General features: G+C 41.3%; 1 protein-coding gene across 2 annotated transcripts in view; it reads left to right on the top strand.

Annotated features, from left to right (window-relative positions):
* The window catches only part of unc5cb (unc-5 netrin receptor Cb), a 104,380-nt gene that overhangs the window by 37,289 nt on the left and 44,357 nt on the right, over positions 1 to 22,734 (top strand). For both annotated transcript variants that reach the window (XM_063890326.1, XM_063890327.1), the window contains exon 2: positions 20,820 to 21,050. In XM_063890326.1, the coding sequence (XP_063746396.1) occupies positions 20,820 to 21,050 (231 nt within the window). The remainder of the gene's footprint in view (positions 1 to 20,819; positions 21,051 to 22,734) is intronic.

Here is a 22,734-nt window from a genome sequence, read left to right on the forward strand (position 1 = left end):
CGACAAATTCTGCTCTGCCAGAATATATCTGAACACTTCGTCATAGCGAAAAACAGGAAGGCTCACTGACCCATGGACCAGTTCAATTAGCATGCGCCAACGACACCTGCTCTTACCAGCAACACAATGCTAGTGTGAGCGTGCATGAGTGTGTGTATGTTTTTTTCGGCTGGTGTAACTGCACATTGCCATTAAATATTAAAACATAAGGCTGGGAGTGCACTGGGGTAGACCTCCTGTTCCCCTCTCTCATCAAAAATAAAAGGACAGCAACTGTAAAGTATTTGGAAGATGGAAGAGAAAAGAGGGTGTGGTAAAAGAAAGGATTTTTAAGTAGCTAGGAGAAACAGCAGTAGAAATATGGATGAAATGCGAGCAAAATAAGTGAATTATTAAAATAATCATAAAAGTAAAAATGATGTGAACAGATTATGCAAATTTTGTTAGTGCCCTTTTGTTGACTTTATTACACCTGCGGCCAAACCAAGTCCCTTTTAACTTGTAGTGGTGAGGAGAAAAGACATATCGTGTGTGGGGAAGTAAGGATTAAAGGTCAGAAAGTGGAGCCACCCAGCTAGTAATGGCTTTAACCTCTGACTCTCAGCCGTGTCCTCAGTCGTCTCTTAATGCAGCTTGACTGACAGCTCGGCGGCGCTTCACATTCTTACGCAAGTGTCTCTAGCAGACATTGAGCGATCAGTTCCAGTTCCAGTTTAAATCTGGAGTTTAGACATCATCAGTATAAATGTTCATGTACGTTTCCCCACATTCTTCTGCTTTTAAATGCATTATCAACCATGGTGCAAAATGCTGAAAGTTTACTTCCAGGAAGCCCCCTACTGCAGCGGGGCATTTGTGATTCCTTAGTGGCAACAATCCCAGCTCTCTTTCTCATGTAACCAAGGACTTCAAACGTGACTAATTGTTATTTGTTTGTTTGTTAATGTGCCTCTTGTTCGATGCTGTTGGGAACAGATGTGCTTGATGAGCTTTGTGAAGTGGCGGAGATATACAGTGGGATGAGCCTAATCAGTAGCGCAATTATAAGTAAGGGGGTACATCATCCGCTTGAGCTGAGGAGGAAAATAAAGTTGTTGTTTGTTTTTGATTTATTACACGCTGCATCTTGATCATAGCTTTTTACACAGCTATGCATCTACCAGAAGATGAAAAAAGACACTGGTTGTCCGGCTCAGCCGAGTAAACATCTGGAATGTAGCCGGACCAGCCTGTAAAAACTGACAGGAGAGGAAGAAGGAGAAGTGTGTAGTGAGATAAGATTGAAATGAGGATGGATCTTTTGTCGAGGCATGAAAGGAGGTAACATACTCCCTGACCTCCTACCTGACCCTGTGGGGTGATGCCTGAGGACTTCTCTGAAGGTCACGACCTCCGAAATCAGTCTAAAGGATGCCTCGGGCTTCACGGGATGGTCTGTGAACACCTACCATGTCTAAGATGTGCCGTGCTGGAGATATTCTAATCATGGGGCTTAGTTCTTTTAATCAGAGATGAATGATTTTAAAACACACCGCACTATACACGTTATCAGGTATGTAGCTCTAGATCTCAATTTGACACATGGGTTTAATACCTTTTACATCAAGCAAGACATTTTGATTCATGGGAAACCTCTTCATTTTTCCAAATTAATTTGTCATGAAAATGTTACAATTAAGTACAATCTTCCCAAAAATAGATGTTTTGGATGTCCCCACCAGTTTGCAGATGTATTCGTCATGCTCTGGGGAAAGTGTGTGTTTGTGAATTTAGGCTCCCGTCCAGCAGATCACACAGATGTTTTTCCGGCGAGTTCTGTGGCCTTTGGCACAGTGCGGCCTGGCATCAGTCCCTGGATGGCACCTGAAATGTTCAGGGTCTTGAGGTTATGTTAGAGTGACACACAGCTTGGCACTAGAGGACACACACTTCCATGTCACTGCTGCTGCATAGAAACCCATTAAGCTGTGGGATCTCAAATAGAAAATAACAGGCTCAATATCTTCTGGATTAACACAGAACTTGTCAAGTACATTTCCCCAGAAGCATTGTCAAATCAGGATACATGTGTGGAGTCATGTGAGATGCATGGTCTTTGCTTAAAAACAATTGATTTATGTGGATTTGTTGGCCACTGCGTCTTTCCTCAGAATGACTTTTTTTGCTTTCCACCACCTCCTTATTTTTTAGCTGATTCTTTGTCTCCCTCCCTTTGCTCTTCCTTATCCTTATCAACCTCTATAAAGGAGAGTCTTTATTGCTTATAAAGTTTGATTTACACTTTTATGTAGATTCCTACCTTCACCATTGGTGTCTGCAATCTCTGCTTCCATTATATTAGACACAAGGCCTTTGCATCCTCCAAGAACATTTAATTGCTCTGCCTGGTCTTCATTATATTTCCTCACAAAATGGTAGAGGTCATACATTCTTCTTTTCTAGCTAAATTAAGTTTTGCTCATCTAGAAAAGTCAGTACACACCTACTCTTTTCCATTATTGTTACCATTCTGTATCACTAAGTGGATGTGAATGAAGTAAATGTCACTACTTTGGGCTTTTTCTCAAGAAATAAATCCATAATCCTTCGTCGAGTTGGATTTTTTTCAATGAAAGGGTAAGGTCTACACAGAACTATAAATCATTTCCTTTCATTTTGGCACCTACAGCATTGCTATATCGATACAGAGATACAATTTAGGCTGAGAATGAGGCTTTCCATATTTAAGGACATGGTGCATGTTCCTTCTCTCCCTTACTTGATTAGAGTAATGGAAAATCCAGATACCCCTTATGAAACATAAATCTCTGCAGGCTGTCTGGAAAGGCCACATATCTACAATAGATTGCATTTTTTTTTTACCATACAGCACATTGGAGATCAACACACTTTTGTGATGCAGAAAGGACCCTCTGCCATACAAAATAGAGATTTTGTATCATGCGTTCTTCTCCGTTTGTGTACTCCTATCTATGTGCGTTTGTACCTCTCAGTGTGTGTACACTGTGTGTGTTTTTGTTTGCACGTCTGCATTGTGAAAAACGCTCTTTGTGGAGTGCAATATGCTGAGTGTGTCCTCAGCAGTGTGTAGGAGATAATAGCAGCAGACAGAGGCTAATGTAAAGTCCTATAAACAGTAATAGATCCTGTGGGGATACAGAGATGATATGAAAGTTGTAGGCCACTCTCATGGTATATTGCCTTAATATGGTGCTGTTGACACACTACACAGCACATGATAGGCAGAAATGTTTAGAAGAACAGCAGGAATACGACATGACTATATTAAAAAAACATTAGGAAAATATGACCCTGGCGCTGGGAGATGCTCAGCGCTGAGCGGCAGTCCTCTTGTCAGTACATGGAAGATCATTTTGGGTTTTTAATAGTTTTAGATTATTCCAGTGTTTAGGAGATAAGATGTGACATGATGCTGATTTTATCAGTGTTCCCTTTAGAACTGGGTCATTAATCTGAGTGCACATTCTTTATTACTCCTATTATTAACACAATGCAAACAAATAGATCAAATAGGCTACAATGCTTCTCCTTTTTGTGTTTCATAGAACATAGTCTCAATTATTATAGAAAAAAAGTTAAGATAATGTTTAGTGTACTCAGGAACAGTGGTGCTCGCATGAACAGATACACCATTAATCATTCTGTCGAGAACAGAGGGAGGCAGGGCTGGGGAGGGGGTTGGTTTGGAGGTGGGGCGACGTTGGGGGCAATGACAGTTTTGGCAAGGTGATGTGAGCTGAACTACTAGCCTGTGGAGAAGTCCCCCTCCCATCTCCCCCATATCACCCCATCTCTTCCTCTGTAGCTACCGCTCTCTGTCTCCCTGTCACCTTCCGCTCTTACCAGCCATGTTTCCATTCCCTCTATTAAGGCACTGTGTTTACCCCCTGGTGTGTATCTCCTGGGCCTGACTGTCACTCACACAACCGAGTGTTAGAACGCACATGTCATGTGGAGATAGCATATATTGAATTTTTCACTTGTGTGTGTGTGTGTGTGTGTGTGTGTGTGTGTAACAATTGATATATGTGTATAGTACGCACACATTTGGTTTAAATATGTTTATATGGGAAGCACAGTAATCAAATGTTATTGAATTACTGACATTATGAATACATTACTTATTTATAAATGTTTATGAAATGACAATACAACCAATCAGCCAAAAGCCCAGTATATTTGAAAGGTCACGCTGTAAGTAAATCAGTATAAAGACTCACAGGATTATTCATAAAGGATGGATTACTGCTGCTGATATCATCATTAATTGCACATAATTCCAAGCAGAGGACAAAAGAAAAATTACCATTAAATGTTGCCACGGTGAATTATAAGACTGGGCGTGGACAGTAAATGGCTTGTGCTGCAGTTACCACCAACTCTCTGAAGATCCTAAAAATTTCACTGTTACTCCAAATGGCTATAGCTCTGATCTTTGTGAGTTGGGTTGTTTTTGCATGGAGTGTTATTTGCATAGAAAAGGGCCAATTTTGCATCAAATGGATGCATATTACCTCATTTAAATATGTGCAAACTAGCACAACAGCACTGAGACGCTGTTTTCTTGGCAGCACAGTTAAGGGATCATTTCATGCTTTGCGGATGCTTTGAGAATTAGACGGTCCTTTTTGTCTTGTTTGTGCAGGTTTAGCGGCAGCAAAGCAAAAGCCTTGCAATTCTTTTGTTAATTTGCCCTTCCCAGTCTGCAGCCAATGGTCTGTGAGGCTACACTGGCATTGCTAACATACTTGTGCTGATAAACACAAAGCTGATGCCGTCATTAGTTTTGCAGGTATTTCTTCGGAATCAGAAATACTTTGTTTATCCCAAATTGGGAAATGTTTTCGTTTCCGCAGCAAAATGTAATACAATATGAAGCATAGCAAAACATTTGAAATTAATATACAGATAATAACCATTAAAGGTATGATACAAAGAAAAATGCTAAAAAAAATAATTTCTTGCAATCCATTGTATTGTTAAGGTATTTCAGTCAGGAACAAATGGATAGAGGGATTGACCGAGCAACCTTGCAATTATATAAGGCAACATTGCTAGCGTGACAAAAAATATGTTTTTGTGAGGTTAATGTAATCTCGTTACTGATTTGAGGTCATGTCCGCCAGAATGACATGCCTATGTGTATTTGTACATGTGGGTTTATCTTTGTTTGCACGTGAGTATGCAGCATAGGCTAATCCAATGAGTTCACTGTGTACAGTCAGACTTTACTGTGATTACTGACTAATATGATCTGACAGTAAATGTCACTTTAGCAGCTCTTCATAGTAGAGTAGCTGTTAGTTGCTGTCATGACAAATCCCCTTCATGTTATTAACTAAGTTCAGGGATAACCTGCTCCTTAATGGGATGAGAGAAGCTATTCACCTAAAATGTATGAAATCATTTCAGGAGGTATTAGACAAATTCTGAAACACATGGTCATCAAACTAAAAAGTGAACTCACGTCTAACATGAAATTACTTACACCTTCTGACAACTGAGAAAAATAAAAAAACATATGTTTCTGAAATGATTTTTTCCTTTGGTAAAGCTGCTTTGAATTTCAAGTGCACTGCTTTTAGCTTCCATGGGCTGAAAAAAAAAAGTACCCCACTATGATCTGTGGAATCCTGATATGAGCGGGAAACAGCAGTGGTCATTCCTTAACACAACCGCAGGGATAATTGGTTTTTAGGAAAGCATCCTTTGGTAGATTTTCAAACATTCTGAAAGGTTCATCTCTGTGTGTGTGTACTCTTTGATCTGTCAGCTTGATTTCCCTGTGAAGTTTGTTCATGGATATTGTGTGTCTGCATTAGTGTGAGCCATTGAATAAATGCTCCTGGGTGGGCATGCATGTGCAGTATGCATGTGTGTTTGCGTGTGTATTATTCCATGACTGAAGGCCATGTGTGTAGGAGTGTGACATCAAGGGCTCGCCATAGACAGCAACCTGAGGGCCTTGCATCAGCATTGCAGCCAGACACGCTCCTATCTGATTGTAATGTCATGTCTAATTTAGCTTTTGAGCCTAACCTTATTTATAGGATCGGATGTATAAAATGGCCAACACATAGTAGTTATAATCATACACAGTCATGTATTCATTTCACCCTCTTTCTGTCTTTTTCTGGCTTGGTTGCTAATGAGGCTTCTGTGTCAGTTGTGTTTTAAACACCTGCATTGAGAAGAGAGTTCACTTGTGTGGATAAGCCCAACAGAAGCCTTCAAGGGCTGCAGATCACAGGCAAAGTCAAATATTTGGTTATGGAGCGGCAGGGAGGTACATAGAAGAAATCTTTTCATCCCTCCTCCCCAGATGAGGATTTCTGCAGCTGTCAGAATGCATCTTAGGATTTTGGGGAAGGAGTCCCGGCAGGTGACGGGGGTGAGATACATACACCAAAGGGGCTGATTACAAGGTCCCTGTTTAGTCAAGCTGCTCACCATTGTTGTCATAAAGGGAAATATCATTGGATTTAAAGCTTCAGATAATATTCCAAACTGTACGAATGTTTACTTTGTATCAGCAAACATATCTCAACTTCTGATAGTGCCAGAGAGAAAACAGACTATTGTACATCCACTGATATACTGTGCAATGTTTAACAGTTTACTCAAAGTCAAAAGTAATTGGTAGAATAGGTACATCCATTTTAAGTTATTGACACAAGTACTAGTACATTTTGAGTAAGTGTTTTAAAAGTCTTTGAAACTAAGCACTGGTGCAGTAGATTGTGTTTTATCCTGGATCTGACTGTAAGAAGGTTTGAAAACAACAAAAGGGAATAGGAGAGTTTCAAAGTGTCCACCAGGGGCCTGGTAGATGCTTTTTTTGGGGAGTCGAAGCACTCCAATTGTCAATGTGATACTCTAGTGCTATTGCCTTTATAGCAGACAATTTAAAAGCAGCATGGGTGGAGGATAGAATGAGTGAGAACTGAATTGTCACACTGGAGGAATATTTCAGTGTGAGGTAGCTTTTAACTGCACTTTAAGTGCTGGTGCCTCAAGTATGGGAGTCCAGGAAACTTGAATAATGAGGCAACCGTATCAGATGCTTGTGGTGAACGCAGAACTACACTTTACAAATGGTCCAGAGCTTTAGCTATTCACCAGTTAGATGAAGCCAAGATGTTGCACATGATCCCTGTCTCTTCAGCCTTACCGAGGTCTTGAGAACAGATTTGGCTCAAAAAAGGATGGAAACACAGAGATATTTTGTAACCAATAAAATCACATTATGTAGAACTTGAGAACTAATTATTGGTAACAAATCTACAGCCATTTGAAAGGGCTGCATCAGGATTTACAAGATCACTGTGTCTCAGTTTCCTTTTTCGACCTCCCTGAACTTGACAAGACTGAGCTGTTGCCAAAAGAGCACTTTAAAAATCTTTCAGAAAGAGCAGCAAAGATACAGTATGCTGCGAAAAGGACATCAGGGCGGCTTGAAAAATGGTTAATTCTTCACTTGAGCTCTCATTATCATAGTAAATGTTAAATGCTAACAAACAGAAGGTATGAAAGAGAATAATCATCGGTACCCCATGAATGAACCTCATTTGAGCTGCTTGTATCTGCAGTGAGATTCAGTATAAAACCAGGATAATTGGCTGACTTTCTTTATGTCAGTTGCCTGCTGTCATCTCTCTGCTCCAGTATTGTAGATATCTGCCACTGGGGAGTGTCAAAGAGATGTATGCGGTGGAGATGAGAAGGGGGCAGCATCCACTTTTTTAGACTGTGGAGCTATCGCAATCTTTGGCTATTTATCTGCATTTCCCTGTGGCTGACAGGGAATGTGGCTGAGCTTGGCTCTGGCTGAGATCCGTCCTTGGAAGTGGCTGAGCAGCGGACAGGCTGGGAGTCAGACAGATGCCCTCAGCTTACCACAGATCATTAATGCATGAGGAAGATGGAGATGGGCAGTATCCTGTTCCACTGGAGAAAAGGTCACAGCCAGTGGAGACTGCAGAGGAAAGACAACATGAGTTGAGGGTGCAGGTAGATGCAAATGATGGAAGAAAGATAAGAGGAGGAAAGTGGGGGGAGATAATTGAACCTTAAGGAATCATTTTGTCATTGTGGTATGTTTCGGCACACCTACACTATGTGTGTTGGTCATAGATGGTATAAAATAGGTGTGGAAGCAAACTTCTTTGTGAATGTGTAATAGCAGCATATCAGATTTACCCTTTAAATCCATAGCTACATTTACATGGATGCAGGAACCAACCAACCTATTGACTTGTTTACATATAAGACATTCTTTTAAATAAATCTGTTTGCATTGGATGTTAATAAAACCATTTATTTTCCATTAACACGCTACGGAACAGAGTAAAATCAATGACACCAGATGCTGTCTTTGGCTACACTGTATTTAGGTTGTGTTTATGCTTTGGTTTATCCTTGTAAAGTATATGCACATTTTTCCTCCTCTTTTTTTCCGTAAGGGAATACATGAGTGTATATTTTGATGGTGGAGCATCACAAAGGTGACTCCCCTGAACACACCATGTGTTGTGTGGAGTACTCTAAATGACGAAACAATGGAAGAGACACTGAGCTGTATGTCTCACTGGGAGAGATTCTTTGGCATGCATTGTCGAGCCAGAATACCAGTAGGTACCATATAGAGATACACAGTTTGATACATTTTTATAAATATTTAAAAGGTTCAACAAAAGAAAATGTCTTCAGCAATGGAGTTCAGTATTCCTAAAGTTGGAGGAGTTAAAAAAAGACAATACAGACAGTGGCCAAGCTCCAAAAACAACTATTTCCCTAAATGCAACTCAGCAGAGCCATATTTTGTTGAACTTCCTGTGCTTTGGGACTATAGCCTGCAACAACAAACTTATTTGTTGATGCCGTTTGAGTAATTTTCTCAGACTCTCAGACTACTCCCTGTATATTTAAAATTGACCTTTAATATATAAAATTGGTGGCAAGTCCCTTTTTCTATTGGAGTTCCTGGTAAACAGGTTATCCGCAAGCCTCCACCTCTCTCTATTCATCCATCTCCTGCTCCCTAGGAGACTGACAGTGATGAACCATTGCAAACTGTTCCACACAATACACACAATATCCATTATTAAATATTTCCAAATTTCCCCTTCTCATTTAATTTTGCAGCCGTGAGCAATTCAAGCTGTTGGTGCAAATTTATATTGTGAGTGTGTTCATTCCACACGAGACTCTGGAATCCGCTCTGTTCAAGCGTGGCTGGGTAAATGGCTGTTGTGGCTGGGAGGTGGCATGTTGTGGCTGGTTGTGCCTGTCTCTCCTCAGCCAGCCTCTAAGTGTCAACGGGGGGCCATTGCTTGCGTTCGCATGCTGGACGGTAGCGGTAACGTGTGGGGGAGTGCCGAGAGGCAAGGTGGGGTGGAAGGGCAGGGGAGGGGTACACATACTTGCTCCTCATTGCCCCTCCATTATATGTGGTTGACCTATTTCAGCAGTGAGCAGCACAGGAGGGGAGAGAGCTGGGAGGGGTACATGGCAAAATCACAGGCTGACAGAAGTCCCCTGGTGAGTTGAGCTGGGTGTGTGATTCCCTGATAAAGTCACACCCCACACTCACACAAAACAAACACACACTAACTGCCCTCCATCTTAACCAAGTGTTTTTGCCTTTTAACACATCCATTAACAGGTGTGCTTGTGTGTCTGCTTGGACAACGAATCAATATGTCAAGATTGTGTTTATATTGTATTTATAATTTACAACAGATTTCTAGGATAAATTGTCAGTAAAATATGAGGTCTTCTTTCCTGTAAGGAAGCATTTGCATTTGAATTCCACTCATTTATTCAGGATATTTCTTAGACTCAAACATTAACATTTGCAGACATCTGTCAGTATTTCAAAATATAAACATGAACACGCAATGAGTTTGTCCGGATCTAATTCGGACCTCATTCAGACATCAAACAAAAAGAATGGCGTCCTATTTGCAGTATTCGTTTGGCAAGAGAAAGATTCCAAACAAAAAGAGCAAAAGCCTTTAAAGGAGGCGTGCCTTTTTTAGTGCTTTTTTGGGTACTTTAGTATAAATTGTCTTTTCCAGAATCAGATCCAAAGTGTTCACCTAAGATATATTTGAGATGCACTTTGGTTCGAGGTGTGATCTGCTATCTATCTCAGCCGGATATAATAACAGGCTGGATATATCTGATGCTCTGATACCGCGTTTGAACGGGGTCACACTGACAATATCTGTGTTTATGTGTTTCTCCTTTTGTCAGTGTTTATTACCCCATAAAGAAGCGGCACAATTACTGTATATTTTTCAGTACAGATGTTTTCTCTGGAAAATCACCTTTCCTCCAAACAACCAAGCATGGGAGCCGAAGGAAGGGAGGGCACTGATTTAAGAGAGAGATGGCTATTTAGCTTAGCAAGGATGCAATCGATGATCCAAGCTGGATATGGTGTAGTGTACAGAATAAGAGCCAACATCAATATGATACCCCATCCAATGTGTAATAGCAGCTATCTTGTCATTCCCCTACAAGTCAATACTAAAAGGGAAAGGAACTGCGTGAAATAGGCTGAGACAACTGCTTTTTTTAAATCTTGTTGTTCCCTCTTAAGCTAGCACAACAAGCCTGATGTGTTTATTTGCTAAATCTGGCAAGCATAACGTATTTTCAGGTGCAGGATTTGTACATTTGTTGAGAGTTATCTATTCTACATATCATACTTTGCAGACATGAGATGCCCTCAAATAAACAACAGAGATTCTAAGTCCTGAGTTAGCAGGCAAGTTTTGGTACAAAATAACAAAACCAGTGCCGTATTGCAATTGTAAATGTACTGCAGCTGATGTGCAGCAAAGCGTGATGCAACTCAGATTGTATGCTTACAAAGCACTTTTCTTCTGGGGCATAAACACAGAAAGCATCTAGGCTTGCATTGAATAAACATGGAGTAAGAAACATTGGTGGTATCAAAAAACAAGAGGGAAATTCTGCACCACAAAAATATTGTTAGACAGCCAAACATGTTGCAATTCCTGCTAGGTTCCTGTGCTTCCTTAGGCTTAAGCATCCTGATCCAAGAGGAAATTTCTTCAAGCACCTTGTCGATATCAAAGAACAGGTTTGTCATATGTTCAAGGACACACACCCAATGATACGTATGTATTTGTATAAATGTGAGCTGAATAACAAGTGTTCTCAGGAGTAAACATATAAGGAGCTGCATTAGTTATTGTTTTAATTCCTGGGGAATATATCTGCAGCTGGAGCCGCTAAGCCTACTGCATCAGTGCAAGTGTAATGACTCCTGCTCTATACCAGCAGCTTCATACATTATAAAGTTTACCAAAACCTAATGAAAATGAAATAATATTGATGTACATAGATCAGTTTTCTAGTACGATATGGGATTCCTAATTAGAACAAACAATCCGGTCTCTGGGGTACAATACAAATGTATGAGCAGTGCATTTACAGTGAACGACCATCTGATTTGATAGTGACAGCTGTCACAGTTCGCTGGGCAGTCTGTTGGGAAACAGTCTTGATTTCTGATCAGCTGGTCAGGGTGCTTCTGACAGTGAGGCTTGTCAACTTACAGTAACACTGGCTAGCTTCGTCTTTGTTTTTGCTACAGTGAATCACTACAGTATTCTCAACAAAAATGCTGCCATGTTTTTTCAGAGCCCCATCCAATGCGCTTTGCACAGTAAGTAAAGAATTAGCATGTTGCAAGCTTGTGTAACAGTATTAAGATTTTAACAGCATTACAGCCATATCTAACACGTGAGCTGTTGGGCTGAAAGCAGCATAATAAATTGCTAGAAAAGCGGATAGAGTTGGTGTTTTGTGTGTATTTATGTACTGCTGGGCCCCGTGCATGTGTGAGTGCATGTCATAACCCTCAGGGCCAGATATGGAGTAATGTCTATTAGCTGGCTATTGCAGCCGGGTTCTTGTTTTTATTATCAGCATCATAACGGTGGTTTGTCGGTGCCCTTTAATATATCACCTCCTGTTCCCCCTCTACTGATCCCGGGGCTAAGATTTATGATTCTGCATTACATCTGCCTTGTCACATTAATTCAGCCATCACACACAGACACATGTACTCGCACGCAAACACATACCTCACCCCCACACACACACCTAGAGTTACACCATCAAAGCCTGTATTAGGGCATACACCCATTGGTGTATTACGGCACACAGTAAATCCTGATCTCCTCATTTCCCATCACATCTGAGGTGTTTAGTAGATGGCTGCAGATTTCAGCGCTCAGTAGCAGGGTTGGAAACACAGGAGAAGATACAGTTCTCAAGAGAGAACATTTAACAACAAAAAAAGGAGATCTTCCTAAAGCACTATATGCCTTTTCGTGGCTTCACAGATTGCAATTTTGATTGACGAGATGGTGAGAATGAGATTTAGGAGGTGGATGTGAGTATGGAGGCTGTGTGTGTGTGTGTCTCTGGGGATTAAGCAGGCAGCCAGATTCAGTGACAGACATGGAGAATATACCGTACTCTGGGGACTGTGTCTCACACATTCTGTCCTTCAGATAAAGTGCTGCCAGTGACTTTTTTTTTGTGTTAGGAGGTTTGGACATTTGAGTGCTTCAGGATATACAGTGCATGTGTGAAGTGTGTGTACACATGAAGGGGGTGGCACCTTCTTCTCTGCATGACAACACACATTGAGGGACGGACTGAATAGTTGCCTGTTTTGCTGTTATTTGGACTGGTGATTATTATTGTCGCCATTAAAACACCTATGTGTGTGTTCTCTGCCCTTGCCTTGGTATTCAAAAAGATGTAATTTAAAGCATTGTGTCACTGATTTCTGCATTGAGAGAACAGTCTTTAACTTAAGAAAATGAATCTGTATGAAAATGGAATCATGTTTTGCCAAAATACAAATAATAAAGATAAACTTTGGCAGTTTCCTTGTTTTTCATGTTGAAAATAGTCACCATTTCTTGTAACATGCCTACTGTATCTTCTATAAAAAAGAAGATAAAGAAACATTTTATAACAGCACCACAGGGTTTGACCAAATACTAGCCTTCTGAGTTTCAGTTTTACCATGTACCACTTCCTCTTTGATTCTTAGGGCAAATTTTTCTTCCAGAGATAAGATTTAGATGTAGTTGCGAGGCATACATTTAAGAAAAACCTTCCTTAAGCCTTATAATCACAATTATTTACATTAACTTTAAACGATTATGGTTTATTCTCATGGTATATTTATGTTGCAGCCTGTTGGATACACATTTTTTTGTATGATTTTGTTGTCATATCGTCCACTTTCTCTTTGTGTGTTTTGCATTACAATTTTCTTTTTGGCTTTTCACTGGTGGCAGAACGGGGCTGCCCGCTGCTGTGGGCCATTTAGCCAAAATAGAGGCATTGCATCAAACCATTGGGCACAGTGAGGGGTCAGAGAGTGCAACACGTTTCCTCTGACAAGAACCGCTCCACTCCAGAGCCCGTCGATCGGTAGGAGGTAGTGTAAAGGCCCTGTCTGGCATTGGGGCACCCAGGGGTGTGACATGTGACAAGTGAATGGGCATGCCAGTTTGTGCTAAAAGGACCAGTCGTTATGGCTGCAAGTGAAGTCAAGCAAGAGACTTCTGTATGCTTTAAACTGTATTAAAGTGTTTGTGCATCAGTGAATGTGTGTGTTTGTCAAGCAGTGGGTGGGCCGGGAGGCACATGAGCATGACACATATTCATATTGACACCTGTCATTGAGGCCTTGAAGCATAAAGACAGTTAATTGGGGTTCGCATTGGTAGTGTCTGTCTTTGACGCCCTCTTCTACCTCTTTGGAAGGTGCTCGGTCGGACTCGCCACTCCTGCCTTACACCCCTTACCCTCGCTTGTCTCTCCCGCGGACTTTATTCAGAGAGCGATGTCGGTGCCGCACCGCACTGCACCGTAAATTAGTCCCGAGTGGTGACATGGTGCTTGCTGGGTAATTTGGACAATGGGGCGTTTGACAGCTCACCCATCACAACTACAGCGCCCCAGGGAGCCACTACTCCTCCTGAGCTTTTCTCTCTCTTCTTGCGCTCTCCTCTCCTCCCTTGGTGCTGATGGAGTGACTCTCTAAGTAGCAGCATCATTCTCCAATCAACCACCAAAATGGCTTTTCATCCAGGAGGGAGCAAGTGTGTGGAGGGGAGGGAAGGGGGTGGGAATATACAGTTTAGAGAGAACGTTGAAAAACCATAACTGCTGAAGAGTGAGCTGAAAAGCATTTAGACCAGCAGCAGAAAAACTGAGATTGTAAGTAAGAGCAAAAAAATGCCAGGATTGTACTACTTGAATAAATAGACTAAACATTTGACAAGGTGATGCATTAAAAAGCTTTCAATTAATAGCCACCTTAAAGTTATACAGCTAACAGATGTATACAACATTTCAGTAGCAAATACCCAAATAAAGGAATGGAAAAAGAGCTCAATGCTTTGTACTTAGCTGTGATAATTACCTGTTTTTGCATTGAATAATTGAGACCTTTGGCTCGTCTGAGATAAAAGACTATAATCACACACGTTTTCTTTTGTACATTAACCAGTTGTTGTAAATGGACTTCATTTCTATAGGTTCCAGCCGATCATTACTCTTTTTAAGTTTTCCTATGATTTGCTAACAACCTGGAGTTCAATGTCTTGCCAAACGACACTTCTAGATGTGATCACGAGGGAATAAGGAGCTGGGTTTTGAACCATCATTCTTGTGAAATAAAGACTCTACCTTTTGAGCCAAAGCCACCCCAATTTATAGATCTTTTAGTTAAAATTTGGCACTTCTTCTTCATTTCATATCCAAGTTTTCCCATTTATCTCAAATGCTATTGCCAGAAGAAGTGTCTGACCTTTTTTTTAAATGAAAATGATGAGCCTTAATTATCATGATGTTTTGACCTTGCCTTTGCGGGCGCTGTGATGTGACTGGACAGACAGTAGCCAAGGCCTAGCATGACCCTGGCAACCACCAGCTGCCTCCTGCCAGAGTGGAGCCAGAGAGGACCAAGTGAAGGTCAGGGATAAGGACCAGAGAGAACTCGTAAACACCCCCAATGAGAGAGACATGACCGGCTGCACAAAGACAGGAAGAGAGGAATGTCGATGTGCTCTGAAATTGATTAAGTTAATGACTGCTTTGGCGTTATGTTATTTTTTAAAAGAGATTATCCCTTTTTTTCTGGCTTTTTAATAACCTCACGTCACCACAGGAGATGGATAAAAGGGGGAAGGGTAAACACAGGGTACTGTTTATTGGGTAAATGTCCATTTCTTAGTAGATAGATTTGAAACGCTTATCTCCAGTCCCACGACTGCTCTCTTTTCAGCTGTGTGTGTTTGCTCTTTACTGCAGTGGGCTAAATCAATTTATGAAGATTCATTTTTTCCAATTACATCACATACTCTGGTAAAGATAAGACCCATGAATTGGGCTGCTATATAATGCCCTGATTGAATTATTCATTTGGTTTATTTGTCCGTTTTTGTGAGCAAAGGCTCTCTCCGGGTCATTGTGATTCTGGCCTGCATTGCAAAGACTCTGAGCTGTGAACTGATAGGTTAATGTTGGAGCAACCTGACTTTAATTCTTAAGGACTGATTTTTTTCTTCACTTCTCCTCCACTGCTAGTGTGATGGTAGGATTCCCCAGAAATGAAATATGAGTGTATTTAGTAGAGAGGCTCAGATAGGACAGGGCGAGGGAGGGGTCATTGGCCACTAACGGTAATCAATAAATACCTGCTGCAGCCAAGCGTTAGACTGTGGTGCCCTGCAGATAAAGTGTGTAGACACATTAGTGTATATAAAGCAGTTGGCTGGAAAGAGACATTAGAGTGGAAGTAAGCCTCTGCTCACTTTGCCTGTTTCTCATGGAGCTTCTAAAGGATTTTGCTTTTAAAACAAAAGCCATACATATTGATTTAGGCCGCTGTGATGCACTGGGATGTATGAGTCCAATACTAACAAGTATTGACTAGAAGACGCCGTTACCATTGATTTATATTCACTCAATATAATGGGTAGGTGTGCTCAAAGCACATTTATAGGTAGATCTGATTGACAGCCTATTTATCCTGCTTCAATTGACATGACAGCTGAGTGGTTTATTATTCTGCTTGACCACTCAGCTGCAAACCACCTCTTGTCCTTCTCCATTGCGGCATAGCAAAGCATTGGCTAGTAAAACTCCCCGGTGTTTGCCTATCTGGTCAACCACTTACTGATCTTTTTCTCTATATCTTGAGTGGGAAGATATACACAGTAATACTGATGAGAAGACTGAGTGTAAAGAAAAGTGAAAGGTAAAAGGCAAGAGGGACAGAGATGAGGGTGAAGAGGATAAATAGGAATAAAGCAGGAATGAAGACGGAGGAGATTTATGCCAGTGTTCATCCTCGTTCATGCTTGACTCTCCCCTGATTGAAGGGAAACATTGGCCCCACTGATACAGTGCTTTCCTTGGGACAATAAATCTACGTGAGTACAGATAAAATAGAGAGAGCTTATCTTGCACAGTGGTGTCAGAGCCCAGCATTCTAAAGCTGTTATTGCAGACACTCGCACACAATATATGGTGTGACAATGCAGTCCAACAAATATTCAGCATCGGCGTACAATACAGGAAAATGGGTGATAGATCCACTATAGCTCTGGACGTTATATAAAGCATAGAGTGCATAGTATACAAACCGTATATGTTTGTGGAACTGCATTTTTATGCGTAACAATTTCACATGTAACTCTGCCCTAATCTTTATAACATTGTAGCGTTTTGGATGTGAAAGATTTGGATGGGGACCTTATCTTCAGTTTAACTTCATAGATGGTCTCCCATTTTTGATGATTCAGTACATAAAACGATTGTGTGTGCTCTTCCTGACGTGTCATTTGTGGTCATTTGTTAGCAAATTTCCACAACATTTTTCCTGGTACATCCTCTTCGACCTATTAATGACAACATTACCGGAGCATATATCTACTGACGTGCGTTTGTGAAAAAGCGATAAAGGAGAAGTTGAAGCCCAGGACAAAGTCATCGCAGCCGGCAAACTGACTCAATGTCTAATGTGTTGTGGATGTTTTGTCATCAGTTTTCACTGTTTTCAGCACAAAGACCTCATTAGTGTGACTAAGGTATTGATGGTCCGGTAATACTGGTGTACTGATTGCAGTGGTAAGGGGTAATAAAGATTCAGGAGGTATTGCTGTAGCTCACTTTAAGTTGTACTTGAACTCCATTTGCTGGATGATTCTTAATATTGGCAGCCAGTGCTCATTTCTAATGGAAACTATTGATGTAAGCTAGTCATTAACCCCCGGTAGTGTCTGAGAATTGCTGGGAGACTTACAGACAAAGGATAAGGAAAATACTGCCGATATAAACTTGTTGAAGAAGTACGGAGCACTCTGTAGGAAATTTGGACTTTGGATAATTGGACAAGTTGTATGGGTCTTGGTTAGCTGTTTACCACATTCTGAGTAGACCAAAGTGCTACAGGTTGCAAATCTCGTACAGAAAATGTGTATTTCTGTGTGCTTGTGTTAGGTGTGGGTGTTGTGCACCTCTCCATGCAACAGTTGATATATTTACATAATACGCAGAATTCTTTAATAGCTTGTTTTTTCTTTTTTTTACCTCTAAGGCTGTGTTGATGTGTAGGTGGGCCGGTGCACAAATTTGACTTTGTTCTTATATCAAAAAATGTAATCATCCCTTAATATGGCTTCACTCCCACAGCTTTTGCAGCTTACTCAAACCAAAGAGGGGCTGGCTGCCAATACCTTCTCATGGCTCTGTTCATCCCACTTGCTTGGATGAATTTGATTAATTCTCATCTTCATTTAATTGTTTTTATCAACAGGACGTTATGCCCTCTGCTTGATGAATTCATTGACAATGAAAGATGACAAATATTATTCTTTCATTTACTTTATTTTGAGGGCAATACTGTATGCAGCTCATTTAAAACTGTTTGTAGTTGTGATGTGGAACTGATCTAAAATTCAACTAATATTCAATTTCAGTCTTAAAATATTCACTAATAAGACTCACAATATGAATTAGAAAAACTCACCCCAATTACAGAGCAAAATATCATTTGAATAAAAGTGCTCCGAGGACATATTTCATTAAATGTTAAATAGTCAATATGGAGGCAAATTTTCTGATTAAAATGAAGCCTGCAGAATAAAAAATGCTTGGAAAGATCCATATTGCATATCAAACAGTGGTGGAAAGCCATATTAATGTTCCTATTAAAGGGAAAACAAGGGAACGCTAAAAAAAAAGATAGGGAAAGGCATGACATTATGCTGTAAAATGTTGGTCAGTATCAGGTTTTTGATTAAGCACACCATAGCTATATGTTTCCATTGAGATTGCATCATCTTGAACATGGAGCTGCAGAAACCTTCAAAGTATTTTATCAGAACTGTCTTCTCATTGCATATGAATGGAGACAGTGGGAGAAGGAGCCAGAAAAAAAGTAATGTTTTTCTTTGAGCTTCTTGTTGCGCTCAGTATTCTGTTCACCAGGGAGGGAGGTGTTGGGATCTGGGGGCTTTGTGGGGGTGCAGTGTGATTGGAAGTAGTCAGGGTCTTTCATTTTGTCATGCGGTGTCTTTTTTCATTTCTGGGCTGATTTTTCACTGGAGGGCTAGTTTCATTCACTTGAATTTATTATTTCTCGCACTGAGGAAGTTGATGAATTTCGAATATCTGTGAGCAAGTTTGTGTGGGACTCTGTGCGCATTAAAGCTTGCGCGGGTGTATGTGTGTGAGCATGTTCGAAGCGCGACTCTCTGTGTGTGAGGGAGGGACGCTTTCATGACTGTTTCAGATCTCTCTGCCTCACAGTTCGTCAGAGCGAGGGAGCCAGGAGGGAGAGAGAGAGAGAGATGGAGAGATAATGGGAATGGAGGGTGAAAGAAGGGTAACACAATCTTTAATGAGTTTCCTTGGCTCTCTTTGCCTGTTTCTGGGTCAGGGTCCCTTGACTAAGGATGTGGGTGGACTGAGGACTATGGAGCTGAAAATAACAGACTAAGCCAAGGTCTGCTGGAATAGACTTCTACATTAAAGAGTCATCACCTTCATAAAGACGTAAAGGATGACAAGCCCGACAATGTTTCAAAGTAGTTTTTCTTGTCAAGACAGCCGAAGATGAAAGTTTTTTAAAACAGCTAATGATCTTGTTCCAGCGCCTGATTGCACCCACACAAACACAAACTGAAAGGAGGTTACTCTGAAAGGTCAGCGGTCACTTAGGGTTGTACTGCCTCTGCTCAATTAGCAGCCGATTAGGAAGTTAGAACAAGTTGGAACTTTTTCTGAGGATAAGCAGCACACTCACAAACACACGCATTACACATACACAAACATTTTCAAAACAGTACACAGACAAACCCTCCTCCCCTCGCGATAGAGGTTGACTTTGGTCAGTTTCTGATTGGCTGCCCCTGCCCTTTCATTTCCTAGCAATCAACTTCAATCTGTGGCAGGTATGGAGAGAGAGATAACATTAGAGAGACATCGTTGGGAGATATCTGCTCAGGCGAGACATTATTTAGTGCTCCCAAAGCATCCAGGAGGCAACCTCTGTCAGACAACAAGGCTCCAGCATGTCCACACAGGACTGGGAGACGGGTAGATAGAAGGACATGGAAGAATTACTGATGTGCTGATAAACTCTTTTGTTATCCGAACAGTCTGCCTTCCTGTTTCTGTCCTCCAGTGCTATGTTTCCGTCTGGCTGCCCAACTGCATTTGGATGTCTCAATCTATGTCTGTCTGGCCGAGTTACTTTTACCGTCTCTCTCTGTTCTCCCTCCGTCTCACCTTCAGTTTCTCAGTGTATTGCTGTCTGTACGCTGCCTTCTTTCTTTCACACTTGTGAATAATTGATGTCTACCGGTTCGATGGTAAGAATAGAACAGTTCTGGAGGTGACAAATGGGGTGGTGTATAGGCTTGATCCTCTTCTCTTCAAAGAGTTAGAAAGTTAGCCGCGCTCGCTCGTGGGCGTGTATGCCCATATATTTGTGTGCTTGCAATGTTTTGTTGCACTGCGAGCATGTGCTGTGTGTGCACGCACATATGGCGTTGTGTGTATGTGATTTAAGACAGGGAGATGAAAGGGAGTTGTAATTACAGGGAAGCGTATCTGTCTACTGCAGAAGTATCCGAGGAATGGCACAAACTGGGCCAAAAGCCTGAGGTCATTAGATGTGCTGCATGTGTGTGTGCATGCGTGCATGTGTCTGTGAGCTAGTGTGTGTCTCTGTGATAGAGACAAAAGCAAAGAGAAAGGGAGGGAGCAAGAGAGAAACTGTGAGACAGAGAGAGATCAGCTTATAACTTCAGTTCCTCAGAGTCAACCTCTGAACTCTGCTTCTCATTATTGGTTCTGCCTCTCTCTCGTTTCTCAGCAGTAACTGGTTGTGGTGAGACCAAGCAAGGCAGAGTTTCTGTAAATCCATGCAGCCTTATTGCCTGAGAGGAATCCCAGAATTTCCTGCGCTCTAAAATACACTTGTGTAAACATTCCAAAATATCAAATGATAGGGATTTCACTGTGTGCTGTGTGAGTGGATAATCCCATGCAAAGACTGTGGTTATAATACACTGTCCCTCTGTCTCTGGTCTGCTTTTCTTTCCCTCACAACCCATTTCTTATCTCTCTTTCTTGGGCTTTCTGCCTCTGTTCCTCCCCTTCATCTTCCCTTTCATCTGATCCTCTCTTTGTCCATCTTCTTGCCATCTCTCTCTTCACAGTTGATGATGACTTCATTGGTCTTGGCGATCTTCCGGAAACGTTCCCTTCAGACCCCCCTGAGCCGCTGCCTGTGTTTCTGATGGAACCGGAGGAGGCCTACATAGTCAAGAACAAGCCGGTCAACCTGTACTGCAAGGCCACGCCCGCCACTCAGATCTACTTCAAGTGCAACAGCGAGTGGGTTCACCAGAAGGAGCACACTGTGGAGGAGCGGGTCGATGAAAACTCTGGTGAGTGAAAGATCATTTTGATGAACATAACGAGATAAATTCATCTTGGAAATACCACTGCAAACTTTTTATAATGAACGTATTTTATTTGTTTTGCCAACAATTTCCACTCTGGCAACTGCTTGACTCAAAACAGGATTAGTGAAAGATAATAGTATTGGTTAAATAATGAAAAAGGTAATGTTAACCTGAAGCGTAACACATTTATTGTGTTGTATGCCTAAACATGCACCCCTGACTCCACCCTATGACTTATCTGTACTGTAAGTGCCTCCCACATCCTGGAAAGGCAAACCTTTTTCATTATTTAGGTAGCAGATGTGGGCATTATCATCTTTTTTGGCAGGTGGGCAAAAATGTTTGTTCAAACACACTCACAATGTTTCTTTTTGTATCGCTCTACAAGCCAGTTTGTTTGATCAAAAGTGGCATCACCTTATCTGCAGGAATAGCCAGATTCAGAGTGTCTCAATAAGAAAATGTTTTCCTATTTTTTATGGGCATCCTCACAACTTATTGTGTGTGTGCCTTTGGTTGTGTGTTTATGTTTTACGCTTCTACTTGAAGTACAGGTTGTGAAGCTCCAGCAGGGTTGTTTTCAATGGAATTCAGCCCCTGAAGGCACCAGAGCCATTACACACAACAGCCAAGCACTGATTGGCTGCATTCAGCTGCTGTATAGGAAATTGAGTTCTTTCTGTCGCCCACAGGTACCAATCACATCGCATTTACCCTTGTCATCCCACTGTTTTGCCACACACACGTCTGCATGCTCAGACACAGACAACCGGACAGCTGCTCCCTCACCTTAATTTAAATGTTTAAGCGCATAAGCACACACTTATTCACCCTTCAAGGTCTGTTTCTTGTATGTTGAAAGTGCTCTTTTACTGATCTATATGAAAAACACAGCATTATTCCAAGCAGGTGTAACACACAAAAGCAGTGTTGTAACCAGCACAAATATAAAAGGAGTATTGATAAAACAACCTGAATGGCAACTTCAAATCCTTTCATGTTGACCTGGTGTACTTTAGGAAGAATTCACAGATCTGAGGATGTGTTTCTTGGTTATGATTATTACAAAGAAGAGAGCAAAGGTATCAATGGTTCTTAGCCTTAATGTCAGAAGGTTTTGTGCTAAAAGCATCAACATAGAAAACATCCCACACATCACACAAGCACCCACTCTACACAGCCATATCCACAGGCTATTTACTGCACAAATATTCATTCATTTATGCCCTTGCGCCCCCCTCACAAACACACATACACAACAACGCTGGAGCCCAGTGGATGTGTGTAGCCTTTCTCAACCCACTCCTTTGCTCTCTGATTTCCCCAGATTGACAGAAAAGGAGCACTGATAGAAACTGGCCAGTTCGGTCAATACCACTGACAGTGTAGCTTGAAGAAATTGGATCTCTCCCTCTCCTTCTTCCTCTCTCCTCTGTTTCTCTTTTTATTTTGTCCTGTCTCTATGTCTCACTTTCATGTTGGCGAGAGCTCATGATCTTATGAAAATAAGAAGAAATAAGAGATAATGAGATTAAGAGAGTGCCAGAGAGAGAGTGAGGACAGGAACTGCAAATGTTTGTGTTCAATTAGGCTCCATGCATTGAATCACTATCCAGATGTTGGACATTTTTGCATGACAACTGCGTTCTTGCTCCACTTCGTATAC

The sequence above is a fragment of the Eleginops maclovinus genome, chromosome 8, assembly GCF_036324505.1.
Source record: "Eleginops maclovinus isolate JMC-PN-2008 ecotype Puerto Natales chromosome 8, JC_Emac_rtc_rv5, whole genome shotgun sequence".
In the NCBI taxonomy this organism is placed as follows: domain Eukaryota; kingdom Metazoa; phylum Chordata; class Actinopteri; order Perciformes; family Eleginopidae; genus Eleginops; species Eleginops maclovinus.